General features: G+C 38.9%; 1 protein-coding gene across 2 annotated transcripts in view; it reads left to right on the forward strand.

Annotated features, from left to right (window-relative positions):
• GOLM2 (golgi membrane protein 2) overlaps positions 1-20,243 on the forward strand; it is a 214,438-nt gene that overhangs the window by 105,169 nt on the left and 89,026 nt on the right. For both annotated transcript variants that reach the window (XM_053718468.1, XM_053718467.1), the window contains exons 5-8: positions 16,723-16,858; positions 17,079-17,159; positions 17,264-17,365; positions 17,502-17,639. In XM_053718468.1, coding sequence (XP_053574443.1) covers positions 16,723-16,858; positions 17,079-17,159; positions 17,264-17,365; positions 17,502-17,639 — 457 coding nt within the window. The remainder of the gene's footprint in view (positions 1-16,722; positions 16,859-17,078; positions 17,160-17,263; positions 17,366-17,501; positions 17,640-20,243) is intronic.

Raw genomic sequence — 20,243 nt, forward strand, 5'->3', positions numbered from 1 at the left:
ATTTGTGAGCCAGACCATCTAGTCTAACATCAATGCCTGACCTCAGAAATGCTGTTTTGGATGAATGGGCACAAATTCCCACTGACACACTCCAAAATCTTGTACAAGCCTTCCCATTAGAGTTGCTGGCTGTTTTAGCCGTAGAAGGGAGGCTAACATCATCATATTAATGCCAGTGTTTTTGAAATAGGGTGTCCAGCAAGGTCATATAGATGTGATGGTCAGGTCTCCAAATACTTTTAGCCATATAGGGCTCGATTTATCAAGCCCTTTTATCCACTTTAACTGCAGGCTTGCACAATCTAACCTGCAGTGAGAATTTATCAAGCAGCGGTCATCAGAACGCTGCCTCCCTGCCCTGTTCTCCACCTCTTGGGTGGAGAATTTCAATCTCCCCAGTCTCTTCTGACCAGAGAGATCGACAGCTCCTGCCCACACGTGATTGGCTGTGCGCAGGCAGGGAGCAGGGTTGGACACGAACACACAGGAGTGCTCGTGTGCAGTGATAAATGCGGGCAGTAGATTGCTGCCCACCAGAGAAGAAGCCAGGTGGACAGGGCTGCATATGTACATTTCTGTCCGCCCGTGTTTTTTTATAAATTTAGCCCACAGTGTAAGTTTTAACAAAGGATACCAAAGGATTGTTAAAAGTAAAATTGCAAAGTAAATCTGAAATTTTTAAACTTTGCATCCTCTCTAAATCATTTAAATTTAGTTTTGACTTGCATGTCCTTTTTAAAGGGACAATAAACCCAATTTTTTTCTTTCATGATTTAGAAAGAGCATGCCATTTTAAACAACTTTCTAAATTACTTCTATTATCTAATTTGCTTTATTCTCTTGATTTTATTTGCTGAAAAGCATATCTAGATAGGCTCCGTAGCTGCTGATTGGTGGCAGCACATAGATGCCTCGTGTGATTGGCTCACCCATGTGCACTGCTCTTTCTTAAACAAAGGATATCTCAAGAATGAAGCAAATTAGATAAGTAAATTGGAATGTTGTTTAAAATTGTATTCTCTATCTGAATAATGAAAGAATACATTTGGGTTTAATGTCCCTTTAAGTCAAAATTTAATTTTCATGATTCAGATAGGGCATGCAATTTGTATACAACTTTCCAATTTACTTTTATCATTACATTTGCATTCTTTGTTGCTAGCTAAACCTTGAAAGACTCTAACTGAGGAATCCTCTTATCTCTGTGCATTTTGACAGTTTTTCACTGTTGGACACTGCTAGTTCATGTGTGCCATATAGGTCACATTGTGCTCACTCCTGTGGAGTTATTTGTGTTGGCACTGACTTGCTAAAATACAAGTCTGTCAAAACAACTGAAATAAGGGGCAGGCTGCAGAGGCTTAGATACAAGGTAATCACAGAGGTAAAAAGTGTGCTAATATAACCGTGTTGGTTATGCAAAACTGGGGAATGGGTAATATAGGGATTATCTTTCTTTTTAAACAATTAATACATTAGACTGCCCCTTTAAGCATCTCACAGGATGAAAAACTGAATAAAGTTGTTTAAATACAATACTGCTTCACCACTTCAGAACTTCTCAGCATGACTGTGCATAGTACTGACTCAAGTAATGCATCTTAATTTAGCATTGTGTTTATCTGGCTGTCAACATATTGCTTTTTCATATTCAATTTTCTGTGACTTCCATTTTGTATCTCTTCAGTTTTGTGAGCTTTATCCTTTGTCATTGAGAACTCTGATGAAATTAAAGGTGCAGTAAACCTACACAATAATGTTATATAATTTTGCACATAGTGCAGAATTATATAACGTTATCTTAGCACCAACTTTATATAACAAAGTATTTTAGAGATATTTTATAAAGTACAGCCAGGAGTAGCGTTCTGCAAATTCTACTTTGTGATAAAATATCTCTGAAATACTTTGTTATATAAAGTTGGCGCTAAGATACTGTTATATAATTCTGCACTATGTGCAGAATTATATAACATTATTGTGTTGGTTTACTGCCTCTTTAAGTGATCATTATGGTAATATTTGTTTTTTAAAATGTATTCCTGCTTACATGTTGAGCATTCTATAAATGTAAAAAGAGAGCTTCATTGTCTATAAGAAGGTACAAAAAACTGGCAAAAGGTCAGGTAGCAATATTACTCATTAGTCTCTCCCTAAAACCTTACCTTTAAGAATCTGTTTCAAAATCTCACATTCAGTATATACAGATAATCCCCAAGTCAGAACATACAGTGATCTAAGATGTCATCGCAGAAATTGCAGAATGTCTGCAGAAAGAACAGGAACTGTTAGAACTTTTATCTTTTCAGCGCTGCTCCACATTAGGGTGTTCTTTTTAAACAGAGCTGTTCTCTGGCTGCATTGTATAAGTTTTCCTTAACACAGTGCATCCAGAGCAAAGTGCTGTTTGAAGACAACAGTCAAATATGCAGTAGTGCTGCAAAGCAGCAGTGCATTGATTGTTGTCTGGCTCTAAAATGTTTGCAAGCTTGTTCCCTAGCTTTACACAGTCTGCAAAGCTGTTTTTCTCTAAATGTAAGATGTTCGTATGAGCAATGCACCTTTTTTATTACTACATTTCTATGTTAGACTAAGAGAAAAGGAAACAAATTTAATTCAAGAGACATTTTACAATTACTTTTTTTGTTTGCAGCTAATTTGCAATGCAATTTTCAACGACTGCACTAGATTATACAACTTTAACCAACACATTGCAATTGATCTGGTGCTTTAGTGTAACTGACAAATTTTACAATTTTATTTTATTTAAAAATGACCTGCAGAGAAAAATTTCACTAAAAAAATCTCAGCGCGGAAAGTGAAAAAAAATTCTGTCTCTGGGCAGATAATGTTCAATGGGGGTGAACAAATGTTTAACATGATTATTTTAAGTAGATTGTGTAAAAGATAATAATGTTATTACGCAAGGGGGAATTGATAGTGGTTGCTGAGATATAAAGGTTTAAGGTCTCTTATATTAATACATTTTGAGCATGTTTTGCTGAAGCAAATAGCTGAAAAAACAAGTGAAGACATGATCATTAGCAGCATTTGGCAGCAGATGTTTGTGGGACTTGGGAGGGCAGTGTGTGCCTGAAGTGATCTTTCTGATTGTGTGTGTCATATAATACATCACTTAAATGTCAAATGATTCAAAATTGTATCACCTCTCAATAATTCCATTATTTCTAAGTTGAGAAGTAGAGTATTTCCTCTTATGAACAATCAAAAACAAATACTTTAGAAAGACTATATTAAAAAATACAGGCCCCAAAGTTGAAACTCAATGCAACAAAAGTAAATACAACGGTGATCGCTGAGACACAAGTTAGATTATTGAAACAAAATTGAGTACCTGTGATTTCCAATTAACCTAATTGCATGAACATGTGAACATCAAAACTTTCTCAATTTTGGACCTATGGCCTTTGTCTATCTGAATGTTTGCATGGCAAATAATTGTCAGAGGAATTGAAACATTGGATTGTGATATGGAAAAAGATACAGGAAGATTGGTGATGAACTAAAAATCAGTTGATACCGGGGGGCAGAGCCAGCACCTGAGCTGAACGGTCGCACGTCTCAGCAGCCGCGCTATAATATCTACAAAAATCAAGTTTGGCGACCGTTCAGGCTCTTACTTACAACAAATATTTAGAGGCTCAGCAAATCTACCAAGCGAATATCTCGGAGAACTAAAGTTTGTAGTGGTAACTGCCCTGCTCAGGAGACTACAACTAATCGGCGCCCTTAAGAGCGGCCATTTTCCAGCCCACGTGTAGACTATCAAGGAGGCCCAATTCGACTACTCGATCCTCACTAGTTTAGCGGTGCAGCTTAAACCCAGAAAATACTGAGACAGCCGAACTGTATAATCTGTTAGCGATCTGCCGGTGCAGAAGCCACCTGGAAGCGACCATCTCTTTGACCTCGTGGCACAACATAGCTCAAATAACTTAAGCTCCTTGCCTCTACACAAATGGTCATGGAGGAACTCTGTAATATCGGGGATACAGTGTTCACAGATATGAAGAGAGAGCTTTTCCATATGATCGTAAGGTTTGCCTCTCCTCAATCCCCCACTAGCGAGCAACACGTGAAGCTAGAGAAGGAGCCTGCTTCTAGGAACGGAGAATGTGAGACACAGAGGCAGCAGAAACTGCTGTCATATGTTTTACCATTGCTGGATGGTGCATCCGACGCGGACCAAATGAGCTGAGCGTAGGACATGAGAAGCTGCCATAGCCTCACAGTGTCTCGCTGAAGTGGAGTACTCTGGAGATACATTTTTGCAATGATCACAACTTGGAAGTTGGGAGATAATGAGAAGCTGCTGGAGGTTAACATTTTCGTTGCAACAGATGGCAAAGGCCAAGAAAGCAATCCTAATACAGGGAGTAGTTTGGTCCTGAGAAGAGCGCTTATATGGGTAAAAGACGGATTGAACTCTATTGGGACTCAATATTTTCAGTATGAAATGTCCTTTACAGGCTCTACATCTCAGTTGAACTATCATGAGAAGGGGTAAGTATTGGAACTGTGCTTCATATTCGATATTGATGTTGAGCATTATTTGGCATGTTGACTTATATATTCCTCCTTCTATATTACCCTATTCTTAATAGAACCTGAATCACGATCTACAATCATTGTTATAATACAGATATTTACATAGCTCTGAATACGTAGTTTCTTTTGAGCCCTATAATATATCCAAACTTGCTAGCCCAACCTAATAACCTACACCCTAATACAGCTAGGTATTATCTGTATAATTCTCTCTATGTGACGTTCATCGGGTATACTTAATATTACATGTTTTGCAATGTTTAATCTACAAGTATGTTTATAGTTTCTATAAAATTTTTACTTATTTACACCTAGATTACAAGTTTGTGCGTTCTTCTTTTAACTCTGAAAAAAAACAGCACCACCGCCATTACAAGTCTTGTCGGTATAGCTGTACCGCAACGTCAGTCCCGCACTCCTAAAAATGACGTTTTTCAATGGGATTCCCATAGTGCCGGTATTATGAGTTTTGCGGTGAGGCTAAAAAGCGAGCGTTACAGCCTAAAATAACAAGATCCGTAACGCCATCTAAAGTCAGTAGTTATGAGTTTTACGTTACAAAGCTGTAGCATAAAACTCATAATTAAAGTGTTACAAAGTACATTAAACACCCATAAACTACCTATTAACCCCTAAACCGAGGCCCTCCCGCATCGCAAACACTATAATAAATGTATTAACCCCTAATCTGCCGCTCCCGATATCGCCGCCATTTAAAAAAAAGATTAACCCTTATTCCGCCGCTCCCTGACATCGTCACCACTATAATAAACTTATTAACCTCTAAACCGCCACCCTCCCGCATCGCAAACACTAAATATTATTAACCCCTAATCTGCCGTCCGCCCACATCGCCCCCACTATACTAAAGTTAAGCCCTACAGCGTCGCCACTATAATAAACCTATTAACCCCTAAACCAACAGCCCCCCACAACGAAATATACTAAACTATTAACCCCTAAACCGAAAGCCCCCCACATTGCAATAAACTAATTTTAAACTAGTAACCCCTAAACCTAACACCCCCTAACTTTATATTAAAATTACAATTTCTTTCATGTAATTAGCAAGAGTCCATGAGCTAGTGACGTATGGGATATACATTCCTACCAGGAGGGGCAAAGTTTCCCAAACCTCAAAATGCCTATAAATACACCCCTCACCACACCCACAATTCAGTTTTACAAACTTTGCCTCCGATGGAGGTGGTGAAGTAAGTTTGTGCTAGATTCTACGTTGATATGCGCTCCGCAGCAAGTTGGAGCCCGGTTTTCCTCTCAGCGTGCAGTGAATGTCAGAGGGATGTGAGGAGAGTATTGCCTATTTGAATGCAGTGATCTCCTTCTACGGGGTCTATTTCATAGGTTCTCTGTTATCGGTCGTAGAGATTCATCTCTTACCTCCCTTTTCAGATCGACGATATACTCTTATATATACCATTATCTCTGCTGATTCTCGTTTCAGTACTGGTTTGGCTTTCTACAAACATGTAGATGAGTGTCCTGGGGTAAGTAAATCTTATTTTCTGTGACACTCTAAGCTATGGTTGGGCACTTTGTTTATAAAGTTCTAAATATATGTATTCAAACATTTATTTGCCTTGACTCAGAATGTTCAACTTTCCTTATTTTTCAGACAGTCAGTTTCATATTTGGGATTATGCATTTAAATTATTCATTTTTTTCTTACCTTCAAAAATGTGACTATTTTTTCCCTGTGGGCTGTTAGGCTCGCGGGGGCTGAAAATGCTTCATTTTATTGCGTCATTCTTGGCGCGGACTTTTTTGGCGCAAAAATTATTTTCCGTTTCCGGCGTCATACGTGTCGCCGGAAGTTGCGTCATTTTTTTGACGTTATTTTGCGCCAAAAATGTCGGCGTTCCGGATGTGGCGTCATTTTTGGCGCCAAAAGCATTTAGGCGCCAAATAATGTGGGCGTCTTATTTGGCGCTAAAAAATATGGGCGTCGCTTTTGTCTCCACATTATTTAAGTCTCATTTTTCATTGCTTCTGGTTGCTAGAAGCTTGTTCTTTGGCATTTTTTCCCATTCCTGAAACTGTCATTTAAGGAATTTGATCAATTTTGCTTTATATGTTGTTTTTTCTCTTACATATTGCAAGATGTCTCACGTTGCATCTGAGTCAGAAGATACTACAGGAAAATCGCTGTCTAGTGCTGGATCTACCAAAGCTAAGTGTATCTGCTGTAAACTTTTGGTAGCTATTCCTCCGGCTGTTGTTTGTATTAATTGTCATGACAAACTTGTTAATGCAGACAATATTTCCTTTAGTAAAGTACCATTGTCTGTTGCAGTTCCTTCAACATCTAAGGTGCAGAATGTTCCTGATAACATAAGAGATTTTGTTTCTGAATCCATCAAGAAGGCTATGTCTGTTATTTCTCCTTCTAGTAAACGTAAAAAATCTTTTAAAACTTCTCTCCCTACAGATGAATTTTTAAATGAACATCATCATTCTGATTCTGATGACTCTTCTGGTTCAGAGGATTCTGTTTCAGAGATTGATGCTGATAAATCTTCATATTTATTTAAAATGGAATTTATTCGTTCTTTACTTAAAGAAGTATTAATTGCTTTAGAAATAGAGGATTCTGGTCCTCTTGATACTAATTCTAAACGTTTAGATAAGGTATTTAAATCTCCTGTGGTTATTCCAGAAGTTTTTCCTGTTCCTAATGCTATTTCTGCAGTAATTTCCAAAGAATGGGATAAATTGGGTAATTCATTTACTCCTTCTAAACGTTTTAAGCAATTATATCCTGTACCGTCTGACAGGTTAGAATTTTGGGACAAAATCCCTAAAGTTGATGGGGCTATTTCTACCCTTGCTAAACGTACTACCATTCCTACGTCAGATGGTACTTCGTTTAAAGATCCTTTAGATAGGAAAATTGAATCCTTTCTAAGAAAAGCTTATCTGTGTTCAGGTAATCTTCTTAGACCTGCGATATCATTGGCTGATGTTGCTGCAGCTTCAACTTTTTGGTTGGAAACTTTAGCGCAACAAGTAACAAATCATGATTCTCATGATGATATTATTCTTCTTCAGCATGCTAATAATTTTATCTGTGATGCCATTTTTGATATTATCAGAGTTGATGTCAGGTTTATGTCTCTAGCTATTTTAGCTAGAAGAGCTTTATGGCTTAAGACTTGGAATGCTGATATGGCTTCTAAATCAACTCTACTTTCCATTTCTTTCCAGGGTAACAAATTATTTGGTTCTCAGTTGGATTCTATTATCTCAACTGTTACTGGTGGGAAAGGAACTTTTTTACCACAGGATAAAAAATCTAATGGTAAAAACAGGGCTAATAATCGTTTTCGTTCCTTTCGTTTCAACAAAGAACAAAAGCCTGATCCTTCATCCTCAGGAGCAGTTTCAGTTTGGAAACCATCTCCAGTCTGGAATAAATCCAAGCCTGCTAGAAAGGCAAAGCCTGCTTCTAAGTCCACATGAAGGTGCGGCCCTCATTCCAGCTCAGCTGGTAGGGGGCAGGTTACGTTTTTTTCAAAGAAATTTGGATCAATTCTGTTCACAATCTTTGGATTCAGAACATTGTTTCAGAAGGGTACAGAATTGGTTTCAAGATGAGACCTCCTGCAAAGAGATTTTTTCTTTCCTGTGTCCCAGTAAATCCAGTGAAAGCTCAAGCATTTCTGAATTGTGTTTCAGATCTAGAGTTGGCTGGAGTAATTATGCCAGTTCCAGTTCCGGAACAGGGGATGGGGTTTTATTCAAATCTCTTCATTGTACCAAAGAAGGAGAATTCCTTCAGACCAGTTCTGGATCTAAAAATATTGAATCGTTATGTAAGGATACCAACGTTCAAGATGGTAACTGTAAGGACTATCTTGCCTTTTGTTCAGCAAGGGAATTATATGTCCACAATAGATTTACAGGATGCATATCTGCATATTCCGATTCATCCAGATCATTATCAGTTCCTGAGATTCTCTTTTCTGGACAAGCATTACCAGTTTGTGGCTCTACCGTTTGGCCTAGCTACAGCTCCAAGAATTTTTTCAAAGGTTCTCGGTGCCCTTCTGTCTGTAATCAGAGAACAGGGTATTGTGGTATTTCCTTATTTGGACGATATCTTGGTACTTGCTCAGTCTTTACATTTAGCAGAATCTCATACGAATCGACTTGTGTTGTTTCTTCAAGATCATGGTTGGAGGATCAATTTACCAAAAAGTTCTTTGATTCCTCAGACAAGGGTAACCTTTCTGGGTTTCCAGATAGATTCAGTGTCCATGACTCTGTCTTTAACAGACAAGAGACGTCTAAAATTGATTGCAGCTTGTCGAAACCTTCAGTCACAATCATTCCCTTCGGTAGCCTTATGCATGGAAATTCTAGGTCTTATGACTGCTGCATCGGACGCGATCCCCTTTGCTCGTTTTCACATGCGACCTCTTCAGCTCTGTATGCTGAATCAATGGTGCAAGGATTACACAAAGATATCTCAATTAATATCTTTAAAACCGATTGTTCGACACTCTCTAACGTGGTGGACAGATCACCATCGTTTAATTCAGGGGGCTTCTTTTGTGCTTCCGACCTGGACTGTAATTTCAACAGATGCAAGTCTCACAGGTTGGGGAGCTGTGTGGGGATCTCTGACGGCACAAGGAGTTTGGGAATCTCAGGAGGTGAGATTACCGATCAATATTTTGGAACTCCGTGCAATTTTCAGAGCTCTTCAGTTTTGGCCTCTTCTGAAGAGAGAATCGTTCATTTGTTTTTAGACAGACAATGTCACATTTGTGGCATACATCAATCATCAAGGAGGGACTCACAGTCCTCTGGCTATGAAAGAAGTATCTCGAATTTTGGTTTGGGCGGAATCCAGCTCCTGTCTAATCTCTGCGGTTCATATCCCAGGTATAGACAATTGGGAAGCGGATTATCTCAGTCGCCAAACGTTGCATCCGGGCGAATGGTCTCTTCACCCAGAGGTATTTCTTCAGATTGTTCAAATGTGGGAACTTCCAAAAATAGATCTGATGGCGTCTCATCTAAACAAGAAACTTCCCAGGTATCTGTCCAGATCCCGGGATCCTCAGGCGGAGGCAGTGGATGCATTATCACTTCCTTGGAAGTATCATCCTGCCTATATCTTTCCGCCTCTAGTTCTTCTTCCAAGAGTAATCTCCAAGATTCTGAAGGAATGCTCGTTTGTTCTGCTGGTAGCTTCGGCATGGCCTCACAGGTTTTGGTATGCGGATCTTGTCCGGATGGCCTCTTGCCAACCGTGGACTCTTCCGTTAAGACCAGACCTTCTGTCTCAAGGTCCTTTTTTCCATCAGGATCTGAAATCCTTAAATTTAAAGGTATGGAGATTGAACGCTTGATTCTTGGTCAAAGAGGTTTCTCTGACTCTGTGATTAATACTATGTTACAGGCTCGTAAATCTGTATCTAGAGAGATATATTATAGAGTCTGGAAGACTTATATTTCTTGGTGTCTTTCTCATCATTTTTCTTGGCATTCTTTTAGAATACCGAGAATATTACAGTTTCTTCAGGATGGTTTAGATAAGGGTTTGTCCGCAAGTTCCTTGAAAGGACAAATCTCTGCTCTTTCTGTTCTTTTTCTCAGAAAGATTGCTAGTCTTCCTGATATTCATTGTTTTGTACAAGCTTTGGTTCGTATAAAGCCTGTCATTAAGTCAATTTCTCCTCCTTGGAGTTTGAATTTGGTTCTGGGGGCTCTTCAAGCTCCTCCATTTGAACCTATGCATTCATTGGATATTAAATTACTTTCTTGGAAAGTTTTTTGTTCCTTTTGGCCATCTCTTCTGCCAGAAGAGTTTCTGAATTATCTGCTCTTTCTTGTGAGTCTCCTTTTCTGATTTTTCATCAGGATAAGGCGGTGTTGCGAACTTCTTTTGAATTTTTACCTAAAGTTGTGAATTCCAACAACATTAGTAGAGAAATTGTGGTTCCTTCATTATGTCCTAATCCTAAGAATTCTAAGGAGAAATCGTTGCATTCTTTGGATGTTGTTAGAGCTTTGAAATATTATGTTGAAGCTACTAAATCTTTCCGAAAGACTTCTAGTCTATTTGTTATCTTTTCCGGTTCTAGAAAAGGCCAGAAAGCTTCTGCCATTTCTTTGGCATCTTGGTTGAAATCTTTAATTCATCTTGCCTATGTTGAGTCGGGTAAAACTCCGCCTCAGAGGATTACAGCTCATTCTACTAGGTCAGTTTCTACTTCCTGGGCGTTTAGGAATGAAGCTTCGGTTGATCAGATTTGCAAAGCAGCAACTTGGTCCTCTTTGCATACTTTTACTAAATTCTACCATTTTGATGTATTTTCTTCTTCTGAAGCAGTTTTTGGTAGAAAAGTACTTCAGGCAGCGGTTTCAGTTTGAATCTTCTGCTTATGTTTTTCATTAAACTTTATTTTGGGTGTGGATTTTTTTCAGCAGGAATTGGCTGTCTTTATTTTATCCCTCCCTCTCTAGTGACTCTTGTGTGGAAAGATCCACATCTTGGGTAATCATTATCCCATACGTCACTAGCTCATGGACTCTTGCTAATTACATGAAAGAAAACATAATTTATGTAAGAACTTACCTGATAAAGTCATTTCTTTCATATTAGCAAGAGTCCATGAGGCCCGCCCTTTTTTTGTGGTGGTTATGATTTTGTATAAAGCACAATTATTCCAATTCCTTATTTTATATGCTTTCGCACTTTTTTATCACCCCACTTCTTGGCTATTCGTTAAACTGAATTGTGGGTGTTGTGAGGTGTATTTATAGGCATTTTGAGGTTTGGGAAACTTTGCCCCTCCTGGTAGGAATGTATATCCCATACGTCACTAGCTCATGGACTCTTGCTAATATGAAAGAAATTAATTTATCAGGTAAGTTCTTACATAAATTATGTTTTCCCTAGCTTAAATGAAATTAAAATTTACCTGTCAAATTAAAAAAACTAAGTTTAAACTAACAATGAAACTAATATAATAATTAATCTAAAATTTAAACTAACTACCAATTAAATAAAACTAAACTACACATTAAAAAAAATCCTAACCCTACTCTACAAAAAATAAATAAATACTAAGTTACAAAAAAATAACAAATACTAAATTACGGAAAATAAGAAATAAATTATCCAAAATAAAAAATAATTACACCTAGCCCTATAAGAATATTAAAAAGCCCACCCAAAAAAAAACAAAAAAAACCTAGCCTACAATAAACTACCAATGGCCCTTTTAAAAGGGCCTTTTGTGGGGCATTGCCCCAAAGATATCAGCTCTTTTACCTGTAAAAAAAAACCCTACAAAGACCCCCCAACAGTAAAACCCACCACCCAACCAACCCCCCAAAATAAAAAACCTATTTCTAAAAAAACCTAAGCTACCCATTGCCCTGAAAAGGACATTTGTATGGGCATCTTAAAAAAAAAACCCTTAAAAAAATTCCTATTGGCTGATTCAAATTTTTCAACCAATAGGAATGCAAGGAACGCCATCTTGAATCGCAACCCTTGCATTGAAGATTCAGCGTACGGCGGCGACCGTATGAAGAGGAGCTCTGCGCCAGATGTCTTCAGGATTGACCCGCCCCGCACCTCCGGGATCAAGATAGAAGATGCCGCCTGAATGAAGACTTCTCGCCACTTGGATCAGAACATCGGCGCTGGGATGAAGATTGAAGAGGCTGCCTGGGTGAAGACTTCGCCGGGATGAAGATCATTCAAGCGGTACTTCAAAAACTAAGTGGATCGTCAGGGGTTAGTGTTAGGCTTTTTTTTTAAAGGTTTTTTTTTTTTTAGATTAGGGTTTGGGCTTGTAAAAGAGCTAAATGCCCCTACAATTGCCCTTTTCAGGGCAATGGGTAGCTTAGGTTTTTTGTTTTTTATTTTTTTTATTTTGGGGGGGTTGGGGGTTTGTGAGTGTTTGTTTTTTATTCACTAAAAGAGCTGATATCTTTAGGGCAATGCCCTACCAAAGGCCCTTTTAAGGGCCATTTGTAGTTTTTTTTTATGGGTATTAGAATAGGAATATCCTTTTTTTTTTTTTTTTAATTTTGATAATTTATTTCTTATTTTGTGTAATTTATACTTTTAGGGGGTGTTTTTTGTTTGTTTTGTTTTTTAGCAAAAGAACAGTTTATCTCAGGGCAATCAAAAAACAAAGAAAGTCCAGCACACACTGTATGGTATGGGTGCAAGCTGTAACAGGGCACTGCACAAACCCTGCAACAATATACAAAAAGCCAAAGCAAAACAGCAGCACTCCAGAAAATTAATATTTACCAATTCTTTATTGCAGCATAAGCACAACAGTAGCAACGTTTATGACTACATGTCCTTAATCATGCTATCTCAGGGCAATGCCCTACAAAAGGCCCTTTTAAAGCCCCCCAAAATACCCTTTTAAGGGCCCTTGGTAGTTTGGGGGGTGTAAAGTGTTAGGGGGTGTTTGTATTTTTTTTGGAGCAAAAGAGCTGTTTATCTCAGGGCAATGCGCTACAAAAGGCCCTTTTAAGGGCCCTTGGTAGTTTATTGTAGATTAGGTTTTTATTTTGGGAGTGTTTTTTTTTTTTTTTTTTTTTTTTTTTTTTTTTTTAAAGGGTATTCGAATAGGAATTATCTTAATTTTTTTGGATTATTTAGTTTGTTTTTGTAATGTTATTTTTTTAAATTTTTTTTAATGTTAGGTTTTAGTGTAAGGCAGGTTAGGTTTTATTTCACAGGTAAGTTTTTTTTTTTTTTTTTTTTTTTTTTTGTATTTATTTTAGCTAGGTAGTAAATAGTTAATAACTATTTACTAACTAGTCTACCTAGTTAAACCAAATACAAACTTACCTGTGAAATAAAAATAAAACCTAAGCTAGCTACGATATAACTTTAGTATAGTGGCGGTGATATCGGGAGCGGCAGATTAGGGGTTAGTTTTATTTAGGTGGTGGCGATATCGGGAGCGGCAGATTATGGGTTAATAACATTATATAGGTGGCGGCGATGTTGGGGCGGCAGATTAGGGGTGTTTAGACTCAGGGTTTATGTTAGGGTGTTGGGTTTAAACTGTATTTTCTTTTTCCCCATAGACATCAATGGGGCTGCATTACGGGGCTTTTGTTTCCGCGATCGCAGGTGTCAGGCTTTTTTTTTGGGGCGGCTCTCCCCATTGATGTCTATGGAGAAAGCGTGCACGAGCACGTCAAAACACTGCTTGTATTTGGGTGCGGTATGGAGCTCAAAATCTCCATATCGCATGTGCAAGCCGGGTTTTTTTAAACTTGTAGGCAGCGCTATAGGGGGTTAAATAACGCCACTTTTGTGGCGTTCTTTACTTTCCCTATATCGCTCAAAACTCGTAATCTAGGTGTTAGTTATTTAGAATATTTAGCTGACCAAAGCTGATACCTAATTATGAGCTCTAGTTCTAATAATATCTTTTGATCACCGATATTGTTCAACTTCGTTATGCTTTTCTAACATATACAATTTGTATGCCTATAACCTCAATAAAAAAAATCAGTCGATACCTAGTTGCAGCAGTAATCAAGAGGTATGGAATGAGCCATCACTAATCAGAGACGCAGTGACTGTCTGTCTTCCTAAAATGACACCGTGGACAGTACAAATAGCTCTGAAAAACAGACGGGCAACTGCTTCAGACTTGGCTCAGGGTTTATCAATGGAAATTGGAGTTTCTGTGACAGCTCCGACAGTGTGAAGGATATTGTATAATGTCAACATCTATGGAAGGCATCCAAGAAATAACCCTTGCTCGCTCTTCGGCACAAAACAGCAAGATTAAACTTTGCTACACAGCATGAAAAGAAAACTGATTATTTGAAACAGCAGATTCTTTGGTTAGATGAGAACAAGATAAACTTGTTCAGCTCAGTTGGGGTTCAGCATGTTTTGGGGGAACCTGGCCAGGATTATTTCAGTGAATGCATAGTCCTAACAGTGAAGCACTGAGGTGTGGGAGTATGATGATATGAGGCTGCATGAGTGCAAAAGATATTGGGGAGATGACATTTATAGATGGCACCATGAACAGTTGTGGATATATCAAAATGCTGGTTGACGAGATGACTTCCAGTCTTCAGAAGCTTGGCAGAAGAGGACTATTCCAACATAACGATCCAAAGCACACTGCCAAAATCATGAAAGAGTTTCTAAAGAAGGAAAAAAGTGAAAACTATCACCTAGCCAAGTATGTCACCTGACTTGAATCAAATAGAACTCCTTTGGGGTAATTTAAAAAAGAAAGAGAGAGCAATTCTCTGAAGAATGGCAAAACATCTCTCTAGAAATGTGTGCCACACCTGGTATCCACCATGCCAAGGAGGATTGAGTCTGTTTTCAAAAATAAAGGTGTACTGACGTTTTTTTGTTTTTTTTTTTGCATTAAGTCTCTACTATGGGGCCTGTATGTTTAATATAGTAAATCTAAATTACAAAACAAATTTAATAAAACACACAGAGAAAGTCCAGCACTCACTTACAAGCTCTCGGCTAAGATTAAAAGCAAAAATGGAAGGGTTAGTTACCGCATTTGGCCAAATGGGACAAGCCCAGGTACCACATCAAGGTCCCTTTCAAAACCTGGGACCCTAAACAGCCACACAATGTACTCTCTCAATACAACAAACTGGGAACAAGTAAAGGCTGCACAGGCTTATGTAATCACCCTATACATATACAAAACATGGAAGGGGACTGCACTCCCAGACTGGACTGGGTACACATCCCATGACCTTGCAACATGCTCAGCCCTGGGGTAATATGAATTTTGGTTTTCTGAGACCCAAAATTTTTCAATTGGAAACACATTAAAGGGTAAGGAGAGAGAGAGAGAGAGTGAGAGAGACTATCGTTTCAGCCTTCATTGGGCCTCGTCAGTGAGGTGTAGCCATATTCCTCTAAGCACACTGAACAAGGACTCCACGTCGGGTTGCCCCTTTTTCCCATTTACCCCCTGGGTGCAGCTTTTTAGCCCAGTAATGCTTTTCACTTAGTATATATACTGTCCAAACAGCTGATCCATTCACCACGGGACAATTACCTGGGTGCAAATATGTATCCAAATACGTATCCAAAAAAGAGATGCACTCACAGGAAAATTTTGGGTCTCAGAAAACCAAAATTTATGTAACGGTTCTGATGAAGGAGATGTAAAATTCCCCGAAACGTTAAATAAATTTCTCTTTCTCCTTACCCTTTTAATGTGTTTCCAATTACATATTATACCAGCATCAATGTATAAAATATGATATAGCCTAATACTTAGAAATTAGCATTTTATTTTCACCCTTAACTCCCCTCCCCCCCCCCCCCCCACACACACACACACTGGCAGTGTAATTTCTTCTGCTGACTATGTTTACATTGCTTTTCTATAGCTAATACTCAAAGGGACAGTCTAGTCAAAATTAAACTTTCATGAATTCGATAGGGAATGCAATTTTAAACAACTTTCCAATTCACTTTTATCATCAAATTTGCTTTGTCCTCTTTGTATTTGTTGAAAGCTAAACCTAGGTATGCTCATATGCTAATTTCTCAAACCTTGAAGGCCGTCCTTTATTTCAGTGCATTTGGCAGTTTTTCACAGCTAGAGGGCGTAAGTTCATGTGTGCCATACAGATAACATTGTGGCGACAACTGTGGATTTACAAGTGATAGGGCACTGATTGGCTAAATGCAAGTCTGACAAAACAACTGAAATAAGGGGCAGTCTGCAAAGGCTTAGCTACAAGGTAATCGCAGATGTAAAAAGTATAATCATATAACATTGCTAGTTATGCAAAACAGTGGAATGGGTAATAAAGGGATTATCTATCTTTTTAAACAATAACAATTCTGGAGTAGACTGTCCCTTTAAGTATTGAAGTGTCCATTTTAGGTGGAGATACCACTGGCAGAAGCAGCTATTTCAAATGCCAAAATAAAGGAAAAGGATCCATTTGTAAACCATTTAATACACCCCAGCGGGTAAAGTAAAATGGCTTATTGGTTACACATTAAAGGGGAGAACATTTTACAGTAAAATGTCCCTTTAAATCCTTTGGTGTAGTCTATGACTCAACTCAGAAGAACATTTAACAAGGCACTGTACCAAGTCAGTATTTTTTATTTATTTTTAACAGGTGGAGACTGTCCAGACCTCTAGTAAGGAGGTAATAGGTGAAGCTGGTACTGAGAACAAGCTACAAAATGTAATTGTCGAGAAAAATGAAGGAAAACCTGAAGACCTTTCTAATAATCATCTTAAGTTTGAGAAAGGTACTGGGGCTACAATATATTGTATTGCTTGCATCAAAGATATTTAGGATTTTTCCTTAAAGTCTAATACCTGTTCTTGGAAATCTATTACTTAATCATCTTGGTGCAAGTTGTAAACACAACATTTGAATTGTGTTAAGGTTCTGATATCTGTTGCATTATCCACTAAACAGGGCGCTAAACTTTTTCACTACATTACTAAGATGATCTTTTTCCTTAGATACTGTAAAGATTGGGAATGATGCAGGTATGCCAGAGATAGAGGACAGTGAACCAGCCAAAGAGAACATACTCCCTACAGGTCAGTATGAATAAGATGAGGGAATATACAGTCAGAAGAAAACTTACGATGTTTCATTAAATTCCAACAACTGTCATTTATGTTTTTGCCTTCCCCTCCCCCAGCTGAAAAGAAATTGGTTTTGAGAGCTTTTGAGAATAAAGCTGAAGATCAGGGTTCTCAAAAACGGCCATCGATGCAACCAAATTCCAACACAGAGGCTGATGGTACGTGACTGTCTATCTCTTTATAAAAAATCTACTATAACTGGCCTTTGTTCAATTCTAGCTGGCGTATTGTATCTCATATTGTTTCAGTGCACTGCAGTGACCTATTCTCTTTATTTATTTTAAATACTCATAGCTAACCACATCATGCCTGCTGCTAAAAAGGATTCTGTGCTGCCTTTGGGAATGGATAATAGCCTTCACTTGAAACCGCTTCCTCCCAAGCAAATCCCAGGAGAGCCAAAAGCAATGGGCTTTCCCAACTTAAAGCAAAGTAAGAATGAAGCACACTTTTTTTCAATGACCTTTATGTACTAAATGTGTATTAAGTTGTGTAAAGATGATCCTAATAACCACATTAATCTAACACGGTCTCTTAATATGTGAGTGTTTTCAGGAACAAGGGATGTGTGGGGTTCTGTAAAATATGCGTGCGTCTGAAACTGTTGAACCTGTAATGTGTTATTACCTGGCAGTTGCTTTTTCAACAGACAGTGTACTGTAAAGTTGTTTTTCCCTTAATATGTTTCCAATGACTTGTTCTACCAGCTGCAGAGTATAAAATGTATGAGAAATTTGTTTCTCTAGGATTATTTTTGTGCATAAAATAGCTGGCTTTGTTCTTTGAAACCACCACCCATTAAAATAGGTTGTTCCTGCAAGGAAATCATATATCTTTATTTTATCACTTCTTTATATTATCTTTGTCTACCACAGCCCAACACGTGGATGAGAGCAACTGAAAAGTAACACTTTTTTATTGCTCATCTCTTCTACCTCCTACTGGGGTTGTAATTTATTTTGCTGGCTATGTTTACACAGCTTTCAGTATAGGTATGGATACAACAGGCAACATCAGCTGTTTCAAATACTGAAATAAAGGTTGCTAAGGTGCTATTTGCAAACAATTTAAATAAACTCCAGCTGGTAAAATGTATAATTGGGAGCAAATTGGGGTACACTGTCCATGTAAATCTAATTTGTAGCAGATACTGGTGGGGGCACATCTATAATCTATAGAATGAAATATGATTGTGTATAATGTGATAAATAGAAGAGAGACCTGAAGGGTAAAGTTGTAAGAAGAGAATTTGTCAATGTATCCTGAAGGGGTATCTTGTGTGGTGGGTATAAATTTTAAGGAATTCCTACTATTCATGTAATCGGGGACAAGTACAGTATATTTGTGGTCCTGCCACTATTGAATATAACTGGTGGACAACTGAGGGCTGCATGCAACTCTTGGAAACATCTTGCTGGGACATCCATCTTTTCCTCATGAACAGAAGTTTATCACATTCGGGAGAAAAAAAATACTTCTTGTTTACCATAAAAATACCTGCTTTGCCATTACACACATACACAATTGTTCAAGAGACTATATATTTGGAGTGGAATTTCCATCTAAAGGGGAGGAGAGTTCATGGCTTCATTCATTACTTTTGGGAAATAAGAACCTGGCCACCAGGAGGAGGCAAAGACACCCCAGCCAAAGGCTTAAATACCTCCCCCACTCTTCTCATCCCCCAGTCATTCTTTACCTTTTGTCACAGGAGGATGTCAAAGAAGTGCAGAAGATTCAGAGTTTTCTCTTATGGAGGGTAGTACTCTTCGGAATGGGACTGGAGTTTTAAGTAGTCCTGTCAGCCTCTCAGTGAGAGCCTGGATGAAAGTTAGTCCGGAGATGCAGGGAGAGTCTTTCTGTGAAACCATCCCAACTCATGTCAACGCTGATGCTTGTAGAGCTGTTAATAAGTTTCGCTGCCTGCTTTCTGCACTCAAGTCCATGTCAGGAGCAATGCTTCTACCTGGTACACGTGAAGGGCCGTGTTCCTGTTCCACAGCATTGATTCTGGTAAGATTGTTTCATTTTTTATACATAATTATAACACAGAAGACAGGGTTACAGTGTGGCGCCTTTTATCTTATGGAATCAAGGGTTAATATTCCTAGTGAGGGAATTATTCAACAGGGGGGGTTATACATAATTTTGTTGTGTTATTGCTGCAATATGTGCGAGATGTGGCTCTGGCAGAGATGTGGCACTGGCAATGGTGGAACTTCAGGTTGACTTCCGGGAGTATTTGCGTGGCCGATTTTGGAGCGTTTTCTCCTTAGTGCAGGGGCGGTCCTGCGAGGCATCCCAGGTGACTGGGTGTGAGTTTTCACTTCCTCTGTTAATCAGCGGCATATGAGACAAAGCAGTTTCTGTAGTCAGGGTCATAAGAGGTGGTGAGTGCCCTGGCCATTGGAAGTATAAAGGTGCCTGTTTTTTAAGCTAGTCTAGTCCATAATAAAAGCGCAAGCTATGGAGGACTCTGACGCGTTAGAGGGTACTCCCTCTTTAACAAAGTCTTATTCCTGTGTTTATTGTGAGGAGGTTCTTGTAGATCAGCCTGCTCAACTATGTTCCACATGCCTTGATAAATTTGCAACATCTAAAACTAAGGGGATGTCTAGTACTACTGAGTCGTCCACCTCTGAGGGCTCCTCGTCCTGTGAGGTGCGTTCCCTGCTTTTATCTCAGAGTGCACATGCAGCGCCCCAGGGTCCAACCATTACTCCTACGGGAGAGATTCGTTGGCCGTCAGATTTTGTGGATCAACTGCAAACGGCGGTATCGAAAGTGATCCATGCCTTACCACGTTCTGCTAAGCGCAAGCGTAGGGTGTACCATGGCGGACCGGCCCAGAGGTTGTCTACGTCTATGGAAATATCAGAGGCGTTTATACGATGACGAGGCCCACTCCGACTCTTTGGAGGACGCTCCTTCTGGGTCGGTGTCCGTGTCATCTCATCCTCTGGCTGCGGAGGAGCCTGAGTTTAGGTTTAGGATGGAGAATTTGCGCTTTTTGCTGAAGCAAGTGCTTGCTACTCT

The sequence above is a fragment of the Bombina bombina genome, chromosome 6 (genome assembly GCF_027579735.1).
Source record: "Bombina bombina isolate aBomBom1 chromosome 6, aBomBom1.pri, whole genome shotgun sequence".
Taxonomy (NCBI): Eukaryota; Metazoa; Chordata; class Amphibia; order Anura; family Bombinatoridae; genus Bombina; species Bombina bombina.